This window comes from Danio rerio, chromosome 22 (assembly GCF_052040795.2).
Source record: "Danio rerio strain M-AB ecotype USA chromosome 22, GRCz13ab, whole genome shotgun sequence".
In the NCBI taxonomy this organism is placed as follows: domain Eukaryota; kingdom Metazoa; phylum Chordata; class Actinopteri; order Cypriniformes; family Danionidae; genus Danio; species Danio rerio.
In genome coordinates, this window is record NC_141042.1 from 28,388,060 (window position 1) to 28,404,832 (window position 16,773).

Genomic DNA, 16,773 nt, shown 5'->3' on the forward strand with positions numbered 1-16,773 from the left:
CTATATACATTTCTGTAGAGCATCAAAAACATCTCAGGAGGTACGTTATTTGGAGTTTCTGTATTCGCGAATTCATTAGAGGCCGCTTTTTGAGATCTCAAATTTCTCTTGTGAGTGCCATTCACACCTGCTGTTCTCTGGTGAATCCACCACAGGCCACTGTTGACGGACTGTTTGACTGACTGAATGACTGACGAACTGACCGACCGATCGACTGACCCACCCTCCCCCTTAAGTGAGTCTTTACTGTAGAGCAGATGGATTGTTGTGAACAGATAGCTTAAGCAGACAGTGTAAAGTCACTTCCCTTAATGATAGTTTTGTTCATCCACATTTTTTAAAGTAATTTCCACAGGTTAAACATTCATAAGAGAGGGGAATCATCCACGGAAGAAGGCGAGTCAGGGAGAGGGTAAGGTGAACCATCAGACACCGATTCCAGCAACTGACTGATCGTAATCTCAGGGTTTATATAGGGAGTGCTGATGAGGGGTACAGGTGTGTATATGTGCATATTAGAATTCAGATGACAGAGCTCTGGTGTGATGAGAGGTGGCAGGAGATGGAAAGTGATGATGGTTGCTGAGGGAATAAGATGGTGAGAGTGAGTGGTTGGTGGAGCAGCAGGAACGAGCTGGGTATGTGACACCCAAATGGCAGATTATCCTGCTGCTGCTTCTTTAATAAGGTAGGTAATTAAATATGACAGAAATGTGGATGATGTGTCAAGGAGATTGACAGAGGACACAACTAAGCAACACAAGCAACACGGCGATCTGTTAATGAGGAAGTAGTACTGTATGTCCCAATGCTTACATACTCTTCTATAGCTGCATTCCAAATGGCACACTATACACTATGCACTCATGCAATATGTAGTTATGCACTTACACACTCAACAGGATAGTATATGTATGTAGTGTCATCCCAAATGGCACACTAATGTATTTTTTACTGAGCGGAAATTCAAACCGTCTCCCTAATGACGTTTGACGGTTGCCAAATCAGTGAAATAAACGGCCGAATTATCAAATAATACCTGCCGTAAGTATTGCCGCATTTACAATCGGGAGGCGCTATAATCCCGGGACGTGTTGTTGTCGCGTACGTTCTGATCAGCTGTGTTGTCGCGAGTTCTGATCTGTTGTGTTGTCGCGCGCGTTCTGATCGGCTGTGTTGTCGCGCGTGTACTGTAAAGTGGGTGGGGGAGGGGGTGGGTTGAGCGCGCGTACTAAAGAGCGGTGTTGTCGCGCACCTACTGAAGTGCGGGACGGAGGTTGAGCCCTATGTGTGCACGTGCCTGGCTCCACCCCTTCCGCTACGTAAGCAAAACTGCGGTTGTTGAGTGCGTGAAGTGTCCATCACTACACACTTCATTTTAGTGGCTAAATGAGTGCACTCACTATTTATAGAGTTTTCAGTGTAAACACACTACTTACACTATTTATACTACAAAATGGCGTAGAATAGTGCATAAGTATGCAATTTGTGACGCAGCTTATTACACTTTCAAAAGTATATACTTTTCCTTCACAAAAAAGTACATACTTTCAAAGTGTAGTATAAGTATGCAAATTGGGACTCGTTATTTCAACCCATTGGGGTTGTTAAAATTGCGGTTGTTTCAATCCAATTTAATGTGTAAAAGGGACTAACCCAACTGCTGGGTTATTTGTATCTACACTTTTGTTGTGTATACTTTTATATTATTTCTCTTGTTGTTTTATTGCTTGTTTTACGGTGTCCTTGAGTTGCCAGAAAGGTGCCTTTAAAGAAAAAGTATCATTAGGCTTTGTTTTAGATTAAATTAATAGGACTAAATTTAACCCAATGTTTGGGTTAGTCCAGGGGTGTCAAACTCAATTCCTGGAGGGCCGAAGCCCTGCACAGTTTAGTTCCAACCCTGCTCCAACACACTTACCTGTAGGTTTCAAACAAGCCTGAAGGACTCAATTAGTTTGATCAGGTGTGTTTAATTAGGGTTGGAACTAAACTGTGCAGAGATGTGGCCCTTTTGGAACTGAGTTTGACACCTATGGGTTAGTCCATATTTACCCAATTTGGGTTAAAATATCCTGGCATTTTTAGCTTTGCATTACAAACTGGTGATTTAGCTGCTTTCATTAATTGAGTGTGAGTAATAAACACACGACTGTGAAATAATCCAGCAGAAGGATTAAAAAAAAAATATCACATAAAAATGTCACTAACTATACGTAGCTGTAGTTAATTGAGAAGCTGCACAAACTGCTGTCATTATCCCAGAATCATTTTCTAGATGTTGTTATCAGCCAATTAAAACTAATTATATTGCTTATGTCCCCCGATGTAACGGTATAGGGAAACCACTACTGTATTGTTTATGTGTTCATAACTTCAAGGTAGTTTAGTGTCTGCGTTGTTCTCTTTGATGAGAGCTTTTGTAGCTACAACACTAAATGTGTAATTAGCCATTTTGTCATATGTGTTTGCCACCATGGTCTATCTCAGCCCATGTTTGCCAGGTTAGTGGGTATTTTAAACCCTCTCTGTCAACTCTAAACTTTCTGTGAAACTGATAGAAATAACTTTCTGCAGCAGGCCACAAGGTAGGACACAAGAAGAAACCACAGCAGCAGATATTAACTGTGTTGAAAATAGGTACTGACCTTAGACTGTAAGTTTCTTTAGACTCTGTGACTGTATAGAAGTTATATTGAAACATTATTATACAGTATATGTATGTAAACTATTCAATTACATTATTATTAGTATTATTATTGTTATATGACTATATCAGTATAATTGAGTGCAGCCCTCACTCCTCATTTAAATTAATATATTTTATAAGATTCTTTACAATAATGTATTTGTGCATATACATTAGATTAGCCAGTCCCCAAAATTAGAACTAATCTAACAAAAAAACAAAACAGAAAAAAATAAGATCAAAGTCCAAAAATGTTTAATAATATGTTTAGGGAAAAATAATGAATTTCCTTTTTGGCTTAGTCCTTTATAATCTGGGGTCGCCACAGCAGAATGAACCGCCACCTTATTCATATATATATATATATATATATATATATATATATATATATATATATATATATATATATATATATATATATATAGTTGAAGTCAGAATTTTTAGCCCCCCTGAATTATTAGCGCCCCTGTTTATTTTTTTCCCCAATTTCTGTTTTACAGAGAGCAGATTTTTTCAACACATTTCTGAACATAATAGTTTTAATAACTCATTTCTAATAGCTGATTTATTTTATCCTTGTCATGATGACAGTAAATAATATTTGACTAGATATTTTTCAAGACACTTTAAACAGCTTAAAGTGACATTTAAAGGCTTATCTAAGTTAAGTAGGTTAACTAGGCAGGTTAGGGTAATTAAGCAAGTTATTGTGTAACGATGAAAAGTTACCTTAAAGGGGCTAATAAGACTTTCACCAGAAGAAAATATATTATCAGACATACTGTGGAAATTTCCTTGCTCTGTTAAACTTAATTTGGGAAATATTTTAAAAAGATAATAAAAAAAATCAAAGGGGGGCTAATAATTCTGACTTCAACTATATATATATATATATATATATATATATATATATATATATATATATATATATATATATATATATATATATATGCATTCATGGTATATATTTAACAAGGTACTGGAAACTTTACATAGAGATTTTGGTCCATATTGACATAATAGCATCACGCAGTTGCTGCAGAATTCTCGGCTGCACATCCATGTTAATCTCCCATTCCATCACATCTTAAATGTGCTCTATTGGATTGAGATCTGGTGATGGTGGAGGATATTTGAGTACAGTGAACTTATTGTCATGTTTATAAAACCAGTCTGAGATGATTCACACTTTATACGCATGTTATCCTGCTGGAAAAAGCCATCAGAAGATGGGTACCTTGTGGTCATAAAGGTATGGACATGGTCAGCAACAATACACAGGTAGGCTGTGGTGTTGACACAATGCTCAATTGGTACTAATGGGCCCGAAGTGTGCCAAGAAAATATCCCCCACACCATTACACCACCAACAGCAGCCTGAACCGTTGTTACAAGGCAGGATGGATCCATGCTTTCATATTGTTGATGCCAAATTCTGACCCACCATCCAAATGTTGCAGCAGAAATCAAGACTTAACAGACCAGGCAATGTTGTTCCAATTTTGTATTGTCCAATTTTGGTGATCACATGTGATGGCTGATTAGAAATTTGCATTACTGAGCAGTTGGGCATGCATACCTAATAAAGTGGCCGGTGCATGTATTGTGTAAGTTTAAAGTAATACATCTGATATTTAAAGCATGAATGTCATTGCTTATTTTATATTTGTTTTTTCTAAAAGTATTTATCAGTTTTAGGCTGTTGACAGGTGAACATTCATTTATAACAACTGAAACTTATTCAATGTGAATCTATTTTACAGCCCGAGGAAAGAAGAAGGAAACAAAAGAGGTTTTGACACCATTTTTTATAATGTGAACATTTTGACAGCCAAAGCAAATCACATCACATGACAACCATTGATAAATGTTAAGATTTATATTGATAATGAAATGCAATGCCTAGGCTGCTCTGTTTCCATTTGAGGTTACGACAACTGTGAGAACTGAAGTACATCAATGCATGAGGCTAGAGGAACATGTTTGCAGTAGTTTAAGGTTAAACCCCCACTCTATACAAAGGTAAGTGACCCTGTTTGTCATTGGTCGTGCCAAAGCCAGTGGAACATATCTATGGTTTCAGTTGAGCATTTCAGTTTAACCACACAGTGCAGTGAGCATGGGCTGGCACCGTTTACACTATAAGCATTTGTGCATGTACTGTACATGCACACATGTTTTCACATTATACACTTACTGTACATGTATATGTGTATGTGTGCCTGAGTGTGTATAAAACAAAAAAATATTTAACTTTTTTAATTAATTTTGATGTGGATATTACTAAAGTACATGTATTTTTAATTTATATTTTATTTTTTCTTTAATGTTGTCATTTTAAGGTGTTACATACAATTGACCTTACACTGGACAATGAATCTGAGGGAATTAAATGCACAATGGACTGATATCAGGTAATAACAGGTAAAACACAAACAGAAGTGCATATAAATAAACAGATGTGCAGCTAAACAATGTAAAAAAAAAAAAAAAAAAAAGTTGATGTGACATTACCCATAGATCATTAGCTTCAAAATAATTTGACCAGTTTAATCTGCAATACAATTTAACGTAACTAAATTAAACTAAAATGTTTTGTGACTTTTTTTCATTTTTTCAACATGCATCATTTACATCAATGACGTACATTTTTATCTGCTTCTGCATTTGTTACTGCATCCATTGAAACATTGGAAGAACATACAGAATTTTTCCTAAATGAATTTTGTTTTTTGAATACTGTGTAACATACTTACAGTTCTTGTTTTTGGGTGACATCCATTATGTGATTAACTGAATTAATTTCATCCACAACAAAAATTTTAAACATAATACTTAGTTAAAAGAAGTAATAATTACAAATAACAGAGTCCAAAACCAAAACAAAAAGACATTGTATTTGTATTTAGAAAACTGTATGCCATTTATTTACTTGCACAACTATCTCTTGCTTACAAAACTTAAAAACAGAGGCAATAACAGCCAACAACAACTTCTGGTTAGACCTAAACTGCATTTTGTTGCCTTGTACTTGTACAGGTGTGATAACAATAAAGTTGAATCTAAACTAAATAAAATCTAAACAACAACAACAACAAAAGACTAAATCATTAAACAAACTATTAAACATTTTGCAGACTAAAAAATTACAGTATGGTCATTTAACCAATGCATCTACAGTTTAATTTCTAAAAGCATTACATAAACACAATCTTACATGTAAAGAAATAAAATATATAATTATCTCAGTGTAACAGCACTGAGTAGAATACAGACCGAAAAGTATTCAGTCCGAAGATTCATACGCAAATTTTCAATTATATGAAATTATTTTTTATCAAGATAAAATAAAATGGTTAAAAGGAAATATCAACAATTTCTTTAATCAATTAACAATAGCTGACAATAGCATATTTTTTTTAAAAACACAGTAAGAAAAAATGAGAACTATAACTTAAAAACGAAACTTGTAAACAAAACGTGCTTGAGCATGGGATTTTTTTACAATGCCACAGACCCCAAATTGTAGGTAAAAACCTTTTTCTGTTTATTCCACTGTTACATTTATAAACTTACATAACTAATTACAATGGGGATTTTCAACTGGTTTTCAGACAGCAAAATGAAATAACAACCCAATCTTATATTAATTAAATTAATATAAACTAATTTATTTTATTATCTAAATAATGTTTGACTTGTTAATGTTTGGAGTGTTTAGCTGCCAAAAAGTTTGTGGTTAGAAAAGTCAGAGATGTACATCAAGAGAAAGTGAACAAATAACATGAGATCAGTCCTACTTTTGCATTTATGATTTTGGCAGGTTTAGAGCAGCGTAGGTGGTGTTGAGTTGGCTGGAGCGCATTTTTTTATGAAACTTGGAAAAGTCCATTGTGGCATACTGAAAGAACAATATTAACATTTTCAGCTGGAGTTGAATTAGTACAGTTTGAGTTAAAATGAATAGTTATACCTGTAATTGATCTGGGTCCTGTTGTTGTTCTATTACTTGTGTCTGTGGTAGATCAGTCCTGAATTGTGATTGCTCTGCTGAACTTCTGTTTCCAACAACAAAACACTTTATTAGTCCTGAAAATGAAACAGTGAATTCAGATTTATTATTGTATATTTATTCTAATATGCATGTCCCAATAATGGCAAAATAACAATGATAGTCTAAATAAAAAAAATAAATAAAAAACTCACCGACCACCACCAGAACTAGAAACCCATTCATTACACTGGATATAAAGAAAAATGTCTGCCAATTTGTCTGATTCTGCTCAGTACAATTAGAATTCTGCTCACACTCTGTGTTATTGTGAAACTCACTTGATTGAGTTGGTTCTGAAAAAGAAAGTGTATAATGTGTGTAAGGTATAATGGCTGTGATTTTGCTAAACTTAAAATATGCCACATGTAATAACAAGTTAACATGTTTATGAATGATCAACTTCACTCACCGATGATGTATAATCTGGTGCTGTTGCTGAATTTTGGCTGTGTGCCTGTGGTACAGTAATAAACTCCTAATTCATTAGCAGTGATGTTATTAATAACCAGACGATGTTTAAATTGCACTGAATATTTACTTCTGAATGATTTATTTGAGTAAAAAGGTGGTGTTGGTGTTGAGAGTGATCGTAGAATCACTGTTGGAGGATCTGGAGTTTTGAGTAAAATCCAGTAAACTTCATTTTCATCAAGATCACATTTTATGCTCACATTTGATCCCACATCAGTTAACAGACAAGACACTGTAGCTTGACTACAGATTATTACATCTAGAGGGCATAAATATAGAAAAACATTATAATCAAGATTACAGACAAAACCATTCTGAGAATAACATTACCAACATCTGACAGAGTAATGTGAACAAAATATAATAAACTCACAGAGTTGGAGTTGAAGAATCTTCATGCTGTTGCAGTGAACTAAACAGACATAAATATATTGAATCCTCTCCTTCTACAAGTCTACTAGAAGCTTGAAGCAAAGAAAAAACTTCTCTCACATTGGAGGAAGTCAAGTTAGCTCTCACCACACTGTGCACACTTTTTTTCCAACACATACCGACAAACATACCATCACATTATTTATAAAGTTATGTTTATTTTGTTATACCAGCTATACAAATGTGTGACCATGTACCACAAAACTTAATTAAAACTACTAATTAAAAACTAATTTACAGAATTACGGGAATTTACACAATACCTTCACAGAACATGCTTTTTTATTTAATATTCTAATGATTTTGGCATAAAAGAAAAATCAATAGTTTTGACCAATAAAAGTTATTTTTGGCTATTGGTAAGAATATACTCATGCAAGTTTGCATAACTTTAATGGTGTTGTTTTTATATTCGTATTGTAAAGCAGTTGTCCAACCTTACATTAAAAACTGAATATACAAATATAGCAAGTTTTTGACAGGGACATTTTGCTCATAAACCACACAGAAATAAGGATTGTGGTAGTGGATTGGAATAAGCAGTCTGTAAAGTATAAAAATAAATGACGTCTGTGGGAAGTCCCCATTAAGATAAAAGTACAAATGTGCCTCTGTGTAGGAATGGAAAGAATTTAGTCTATTACAGCCTCTAGATGGTAGCAACGATTAACTTCAATTTGGTACCAGTACAGTTATGAGTTTTAAAATGTGACCAGCAATACTTCAGCTACTTCAGCTTAAACATTGATAATAATAATAATAATAATATTAATAATAATAATAATAACTATTATTATTAAAACTCAGCAATAACACACATCAAATGCATATCAAGAAATAAAGCAGAAAGTTTAAACCTTTGGAATTAATTTTCAGTTTCTCACAGAAAGAATAAGAAACATTTTTATGACAATATCTGCATTCATTTCAAGGTTTTATGGTGATAAAATGAAGCTGCAACCTGACTGTGCATTTAAAGAGACAATGCTCCTTGACCTGCTCCTCCGGTTTTTGTGTCACCAATGCCAGTATATTTCCATCTGTTTACAGCACTTGTTCAGTTCACCTGAATGAAAATGAAAGACAGAGAGACTATGCAGCAGCTCTTTCTGGAATAATAAATATCTTAAAAACACAAAATCTAAGTTCAGGTAATTATCAATTGTCAGCCTGTATGGTTTCTTCTTGTTTAGATTTATATTGTTATTAATACAAGTATTTATTCATTTATTTACTTATTTTTTACAAGAGAGTATGTGCTGTTTTCTGTTCTACTGCTGCTGCTATTAATACAAATTTAAGATGCAAATGACCTCCCTGTGTACATGGGAGTGTATTTCCTTGTACCTTAAACCTTCTCTGCATTTCTTTCCATCTGCATTACAGATTATGCATATATTCTGGAGTACATGAGAATATTGTTTTCACTCATTCAGGATGCATAATACAGTGATTTCCCAGAGGAGTTAAGAGGAATCCTCCATCTTATATCCATGTAAGTCACTGATTAAGTCACTTATTTTATTAATTCTTGCTATTTTAATTAAAATTGACAACAGTTCATCCTTTTCCCTTTAAAAAATTCACAAATACATTTTTACAATTCAAAGAGATCATTAGAAATATTTTTTCTTGTATTTTAACTTAGATGAAAAATTAACCAAAACCAAATTCTTGAGATAAAATTGTTGTGTTTTAAAACAACCAACTTCACCAACCAAATTTAATCTTTTATAGTCAAACAGGAACAGAATGGGATTCATTAAAATGTGCATTTTAAAAACTAAATCCTAATTTTAAAACATTATCTTTTGCATTAAAAAAAACAACAACAACAACAAAAAAAAAAAAACACACACAATAAGGGGCATCCTAAGTATAAAAGAAAATGGGCTTACATTAAATTACTAATCAAAACTTGAAGCTTGACATTTTTAGCAAACAATCTAAAGAGTTAATTTGACTATATGAGCACTGTGTTCAGTTTCAATTAATTAATTAATTGCTTCAGTAAAATTGTGCAAATTCCACAACTATTTACACAGTTTGCATTGTAAACTGATTGTATAATCACTCGGACATAACAGTTCAGTTTTACTCTCTTCATTTTTCCAATCTTTTTGCATGCATCTGCATATAAAATCACAAAAACCCACAACACAATACTCTAATATGAACTTACCCGAGATAACATCATCTAACCTTTTTTCTAAATTGCAACACAGAATATCCAAAACATTTAGAATATATATGTGGCCTCAGATCTACTAATAAACAATACAACTACATCACACACTGAACATGTCACAGTCACCAGCGATCCAGTATGTGCAGATCGCTGGTATACACACGGATCGCCAACGGACTACACATCTGTCATTTCATGGATTACAAGATGCTGTCATGCACCACACACACACACACACAGTTCCTAATCCTGACTGATTGCATACACACAACTAGAGGATTGTCAAAGACTGATTACAAGGACTAAGCAGCACAAACACAGACACTGTTGCTGAGTTTTGTTTACTGTATTTGTTACATGTTTCCTTTATTTTGCTGTGTTTTGACCCTTGCCTTGTTTATTTGTTTATTCCCGTGTGCTGCCTGCCGCATCTGCCTGTGTATTTGACTACAACTTTGGATTGCCTGCATACATCTGTTTGCCCCTGTGTTGACTATTGCTTACCTGACCTCTCTAATAAAGCTGCATTTGGATCCACACTTCCTTTGTCAGCGTCACATTCCATGACAGAATATCTGTCATCATGGCAATTGAGACGGAGCACATTTTTCACAACTTTGAATTCAATCTTTTCATCAGCAAACTTTGTTCCGGCCTGTTTGTTGATCTTTGAAAGCAAAGCTATTCACAAAATGAATAATTTCACACAGCTTACAAGTGCTGTGCCCAATTGGTCAAGTTGTGATGTACACATTTGTTCAAATGTAGACAACTGTCTGTGACAACAATGGTGTTTTCCCCATCTGCCTCCATTTAATTGGGTTACTTCAACCAATGAGCTGTTTAAAATTGCAATGGTTTCTGTTCTTTCATCATGGACACTGTGTATGGTACCATCAAATTAGATCAAAATCACAGTAACCGACCCTACAAAATTTGTGGGTCCATTACAGCCTTCTTGGCAGATGCCACTGCTCATAAACAACTTCTAGTTTGCTTGAAAGATACAAATTGTGAGTTATAAAGTCAGAATTCTGAGATAAAAATTTTCAACTCTGAGATAAATTTGACTTTACAGCATTTCTCACAATTGTCAGTCAGAATTCTGCCTTTATTACTGGCAATGGTTCATTAGTAGTCACTGAGATACTGTACCTCAGTGATCTGTTCTTGGTCCCCTTCTATTCTCTATTTACACTACATCACTGGGAACTATCATCCAATGACGTTTTCTGTTATCATTGTTATGCCGACGACACACTATGCTTCATTTCATCCTGATGTCCCGACGGTGATGTCTCACACTGCGTGGAGGATATCCCAGCTTGGATGAAAAACCATCATCTACAGCTTAATCTGGCAAAAACTGAACTTCTCATCTTGCTTGCAACTCCACACACTCCACATGGTTTCTTTGCATTGGTTACCAGTTGAAGCTTGTTTCAAGATTAAACCATTGATGTTTTCGTACAGAACAGACAATGGCAATGCACCCTGTTCCCTTCACCTGCTCCTGAAGGTGTACATCCCTTTAGGAGCCTGCAGTCGAGAAGTGAGCACTGTCTTGTGGTGTTATCGCAATAAAGGCTATAATTTAATTTCCAAAACCTTTTTGTTCAATGTTCCTCGCTGGAGGAATGATCATTCCATTCCCACACTTTATCCTTTCAATTGAAATGAATTCTGATTTTAAAAACTCGCATTGGCAACTTTTTTATTTTAGAAATTTGTCTCAATTCTGAGTTTATAACTTACAATTCTGAGACAAAAAAATATGCAATATCCCTTTTTTTATTCAGTGACAGAAACGGCTTCTAAGCAATTCAGCTGCAGTGTGTGTATGCTTGAAACTCATTGAAATAGCATGTTTTTGAATGCCATAAGTCAGTTTCCACAATTCCACATCTTCTGCCGAAATCTATTTTGATGGTCAGGACATTTGGTGCCATGCTCAAAACCAAAGTTAAAATATTTTTATCAGCCTTGGCTGATGGTCTTAATAGTGACCTAATAAAAATCTGCAATCTTTAGTGATCTATGTATACAGTCACCCATGGCGTGAGTCTTCGGGTCTGTTTACAAATAACTGTTCATGATATGTCATACTTCTGCTGACACAAAGTAAAAATGTTTATAATGGAGACGTTATCGTAGGAGGAATAAAGTGACTTTAAACTATGAAATAATTGGATTGGATTGGTTACTCCTAGCTAAAGCTAAACTTGAGCACACATAAAAAAGAACTTTATAAGACAAGTAAACATCTATCTAGGCATAAATTTTAATTGCAACCAATTCAATTACCACCTTTTTTATTGATATATTCAATTTAAATTATTTGATTACATTTATTTAAATTAATTACCAAAAGCCCTGCAGCAAATACATGAGTTTGCTCAGCAAGTTTTTTTTTTTTTTGCTTTAAATCAGAAAATATTTACTTGCTACATATAACATTTACATTTAGTCATTTAGCAGACGCTTTTATCCAAAGCGACTTACAAATGAACGTGAAATAACGTTACAAAGATTTTACAGCAAAAGTATATTTTGCTATTATGGTTGCTTAATTTGCTAGATTTTTAAACCACAAGAAAATCAACACAAAATAATTCACCATGATTATTTATTTACATCCTCTAATTTTAATAAACTTCATCGTTTGCAATAATATGAAGCTTGTATATAGCTTGAAATTTAAACTTCATTACACTGTAATCAAGCAAATAAAGATCCTCTGCTTTACGTTTTTGAGACTATCAGTACACATGAATTGAAATGTAATAATTAAATGTTAAATGGCAGTGCACAACAATAATCAACCATCATTATTCTCACACATAAAAGCTTTTAACTCGCCTGAAATGCTTACACAGCTACAGGCCTTAAAACACATGCATTTATTAAACTTCCACTCCATTGTTTGAACTTTATCCACAAAATTATCCACATGTTCTAAACCATTATCCCTACTTGACATTGCACATTCTGTGATGTGATTATAATGCACATCAATATATACAATGAAACAAAAAATATTGTACAGCCCTAATGTACAGAATCAAGGCACTAACACACAGGCAGCTCATTCCTCCTTTCCACTAGGTCTCATTTATTAATGTCTAGGCACAAAATGGCCAGTGAAATCTGTGTATGAACAATTTTAAAAACAAACCATGATTTAAAATCTTTGCATCAGTGCCATAGAGGCATCAGAAGGACAAAGTGGCAATATATTTTATCATCACTTGAGCATGATTAAGACAATTGTTGTTTTTGAAATGTTCCAGAAAATAAAAACCATTAAGGCTATTTATGTAAGATCAGGACCAACATTTCATCCAAACAAAGTTAGTACCATGCATTTAGGCAAGGCAAGGCAAGTTTATTTATATAGCACATTTCATACACAGTGGCAATTCAAAGTGCTTTACATAAACGAGAATAAAAGAAACAAGTAAAATAAAAATAAAAACAAATAATAAAAATGCGTAAAAACAAAACAAAACATAAAAACAGGTAAAATGTGATATAAAAGAATGAAGAAGAGAAAAACATGATAGTGCAATCAGTCGGACACAGCACAGTGCTCATTCAGTAAAGGCACAGCTAAATAGATGTGTTTTCAGTCTTGATTTGAATGTGCCTAATGTCGGAGCACATCTGATCATTTCTGGAAGCTAAGAACTTCTAGTTTATATGATCCTAAAGATCTGAGTGATCTGTTAGGTTTGTATTCAGTGAGCATATCTGTGATGTATTTAGGTCCTAGGCCATTTAGTGATTTATAGACTAGTAATAATACTTTAAAATCTATTCTGAATGTAACTGGCAGCCAGTGTAAAGACCTAAGGATAGGTGTGATGTGCTCTGATTTTCTGGTTCTGGTTAGAATTCTGGCTGCAGCATTCTGGATGAGCTGTAACTGTCTGACTGTCTTTTTAGGAATACCAGTGAGGAGTCCATTACAGTAATCCACCCTGCTGCTGATAAAAGCATGAACAAGTTTTTCTAAATCTTCACTAGAAACGAAACATCTGATTCTTGCTATGTTTTTGAGATGATAGTATGCTGATTTACTGACTGCTTTGACATGACTATTGAAACTCAGATCTGACTCCAGAGTCACACCAAGATTCTTGACCTTATTTTTTGTCGTTTGACCTTTAGTGCCAAGGTACGCATTTACCTTGAGAACCTCATCTCTGTTCCCAAACACAATCATTTCAGTTTTCTCTTTGTTTAACTGATGAAAGTTTTGGCACATCTAATTGTTAATTTCATCAATGCATGGGCAGAGGGTGTCAATGGGGCTGTAGTCATTAGGCAGTAAGGCTAAGTAGATCTGAGTGTCATCAGCATAGCTGTGGTAGGAGATTTGGTTCTTTCTCATTATTTGGCTCAGGGGGAGCATGTAAAGGTTGAACAGGAGAGGTGCCAGAATCGAGCCTTGTGGGACTCCACACGTCATGGGTGTCCACCTCGACCTATTGTCACCTATACTGACATGGTAACCTCTACCTTCAAGGTAAGATCTAAACCATTTGAGGACCGTGCTAGATAGCCCAACCCAGTTTTCCAGCCTATCCAGAAGTATGCTGTGATTGACAGTGTCAAATGCAGCACTGAGATCGAGCAGTACCAGCACTGTTATTTTACCTCAATCTGTATTTAGGCGTATATCATTGATTATCTTTATAAGAGCACTCTCTGTACTGTGATGTGCTCTGAACCCAGATTGAAAATTGTCTAAATACCCCTTTAAGTTTAAAAACTTGTTAGCCTGGTTAAAAACAACTTTTTCAATGATTTTGCCAATGAAAGGGAGATTTGAGATTGGCTTGTAATTGCTCAATAGGGTGTTATCCAGGTTGCTCTTCTTCAAGAGGGGTTTAACAACTGCAGTTTTAAGTGAGTTTGGAAAAATCCCTGATAGAAGTGAAGCATTTACCACTTTTAGAAGATCCATTTCTAAACAGGTAAACATCGTTTTGCAGAATGATATGGGGTGTGTTAAGACTGCAGGTTGATGTTTTCATAACTTGCACAATCTCTTCTAAGATTTTACCGTTAATCGCCATGAAATCAGACATAATGTCTGATTTCTTAAGTTGTGGTTGAGCTTGTTTGATATCGACACAACTTGGCTGATTGGATGAGCTGATTGCCTTTCTGATATTATTGATCTTATCAGTGAAGAAATGAGCAAACTCATTACATTTGCTTTCAGAGAGGAGCTCACTTGGAATCCTACTGGGGGGGTTTCTGAGTCTCTCTATCGTTGCAAAGAGTGTACGAGCATTATTTAAGTTGCTGTTTATAAGGCTTGAAAAGAAAGTCTGTCTAGCAGTGTTTAGTTCCATATTAAAGGCATGAAGACTGTCTTTATAGATATTATAATGGACTACTAGTTTTGTCTTTCTCCACATACGCTCAGCTTTTCTGCACTGTCTTTTCATCATTTGTACTCTTGGTGACCTTGTCCAAGATCCCTTTTGCCTGCCAGTCATCTTCTTGACTTTAACAGGAGCGATGTCATTTAAGACATTCTCAATTTTAGAATTAAACAAATCAAGGAGAGAATCAACAGAATCTGCAGATATGCTTGGTGCTAGCGATATGGTCTTTATAAACTGCTCACTAGTGTTCTCATTTATGCATCTCTTTCTGACAGAGACAGATCTGTCTTTAATAGCTGGAGTGATCAATATATCAAAGAAGATACGGAAATGATCAGATAGTGCCACATCCTTAACAACAGTCGATGAAATGTGTAAACCCTTGGTTATAAGTAGATCAAGGGTGTGTCCACGATTGTGTGTGGGTCCTTGAACATGCTGAGTCAGATCAAAAGTGTTAAAAACAGTCATCAGTTCTTTTACAGCATTGATTTCTGGATTATAAATGTGAATATTAAATTCCCCAGCAATACTTAAATAATCAAATTCAGAGGTTACAATTGATAACAGCTCTGTGAAATCCTCAATAAAAGCTGGAGAATATTTTGAAGGTCTGTAGATAATGATCAGTAAGATGCGTGGAGCACCTTTTAGTGCTATACTCAGATATTCAAAAGACAAATAGTCACCAAATGACACTTGTTTACACTCATAGACATTTTTAAACAGGGCAGCGATACCTCCACCTCTCCTATTAACTCTGCAAACACTCAAAAAGTCAAAGTTTAAAGGAGCTGCTTCATTCAGAACTGCTGCGCTACAACTATCATCTAGCCAAGTTTCATTTAAAAGCATAAAATCAAGGCAATTTGTGTTGATAAAATCATTGACTAAAAGAGACTTATTGTTGAGTAATCTGATGTTTAAAAGCGCTAACTTAACAGTTTTAGCTGTTTTTTCTATAGCTAGTCTCAGATCTACATTTAATAGACACCAGATTTGAATGATTTGCTATATGGCCTGATGAAGTCTTTGGTTTTCTGTCACTTAACACAACACATATCTGCTTAGAGAAAGCTACAGACACACTGGGTTCCTGCTTGTTCTGAAAACATTTGATAAAGACACTGTTATCTAAGCAGGTCCCCGACACACATCACAGAGAGCTCTTGTGTTCACCAGCTGAAGATGGGGCGTTGTTGCTTGGGCCCTGGCGGTGTGGCAAAAATCGGAGGGCTCTTCCAGGTGGGCTTATAGGTGGTTGTGGAGCAGGCCGCTTTTTGGTTGGTAACTGGGGGCTTGCGGCAATGGAGTGTGAAAGGTTAGTTCCAGCATACACCAGTTCCTCCATCTTTTTTGAAAACCCCAAGAGTGGTGAACATTGTGATAATGAGAACGTGTCCGGTGACAGAGGCTGTGCATCTGGAGATTCTGTCTGCAGAAATATGTTTTCCTGAGGATCATTTTTGAGTGACTAGACTTGATGCTGTTCTGATGTGTCACAGTCTGCCTGTGTTGAGCAGAGGACAACTGATAGTGT

The 16,773-nt window shown here is 35.1% G+C and overlaps 1 protein-coding gene and 1 long non-coding RNA gene across 3 annotated transcripts in view; one reads left to right on the top strand and one right to left on the bottom strand.

Annotated features, from left to right (window-relative positions):
• Nucleotides 1–6,381: 6,381 nt before the first annotated feature.
• LOC147838542 (uncharacterized) lies at nt 6,382–7,612 on the bottom strand. Its single transcript, XM_087304800.1, has 5 exons — nt 7,588–7,612; nt 7,153–7,473; nt 6,896–7,036; nt 6,663–6,778; nt 6,382–6,590 (listed from the first exon to the last, which is right to left on the bottom strand). The coding sequence occupies exons 1-5, from the start codon at nt 7,610–7,612 to the stop codon at nt 6,498–6,500; spliced, it is 696 nt and encodes a 231-aa protein (XP_087160926.1). The 3' UTR covers nt 6,382–6,497.
• A 1,086-nt stretch (nt 7,613–8,698) lies between these two features.
• Nucleotides 8,699–16,773, top strand: part of LOC137488949 (uncharacterized) — a 54,331-nt gene continuing 46,256 nt past the window's right edge. Inside the window, exons 1-4 of one of the 2 annotated variants that reach the window (XR_015522156.1) lie at nt 8,699–8,797; nt 9,033–9,141; nt 10,357–10,514; nt 10,865–13,277. This is a non-coding gene — a long non-coding RNA (uncharacterized LOC137488949). Of the gene's footprint in view, nt 8,798–9,032; nt 9,142–10,356; nt 10,515–10,864; nt 13,278–16,773 lie in introns of those variants that run through there. The other variant, XR_015522155.1, reaches the window with a different exon arrangement.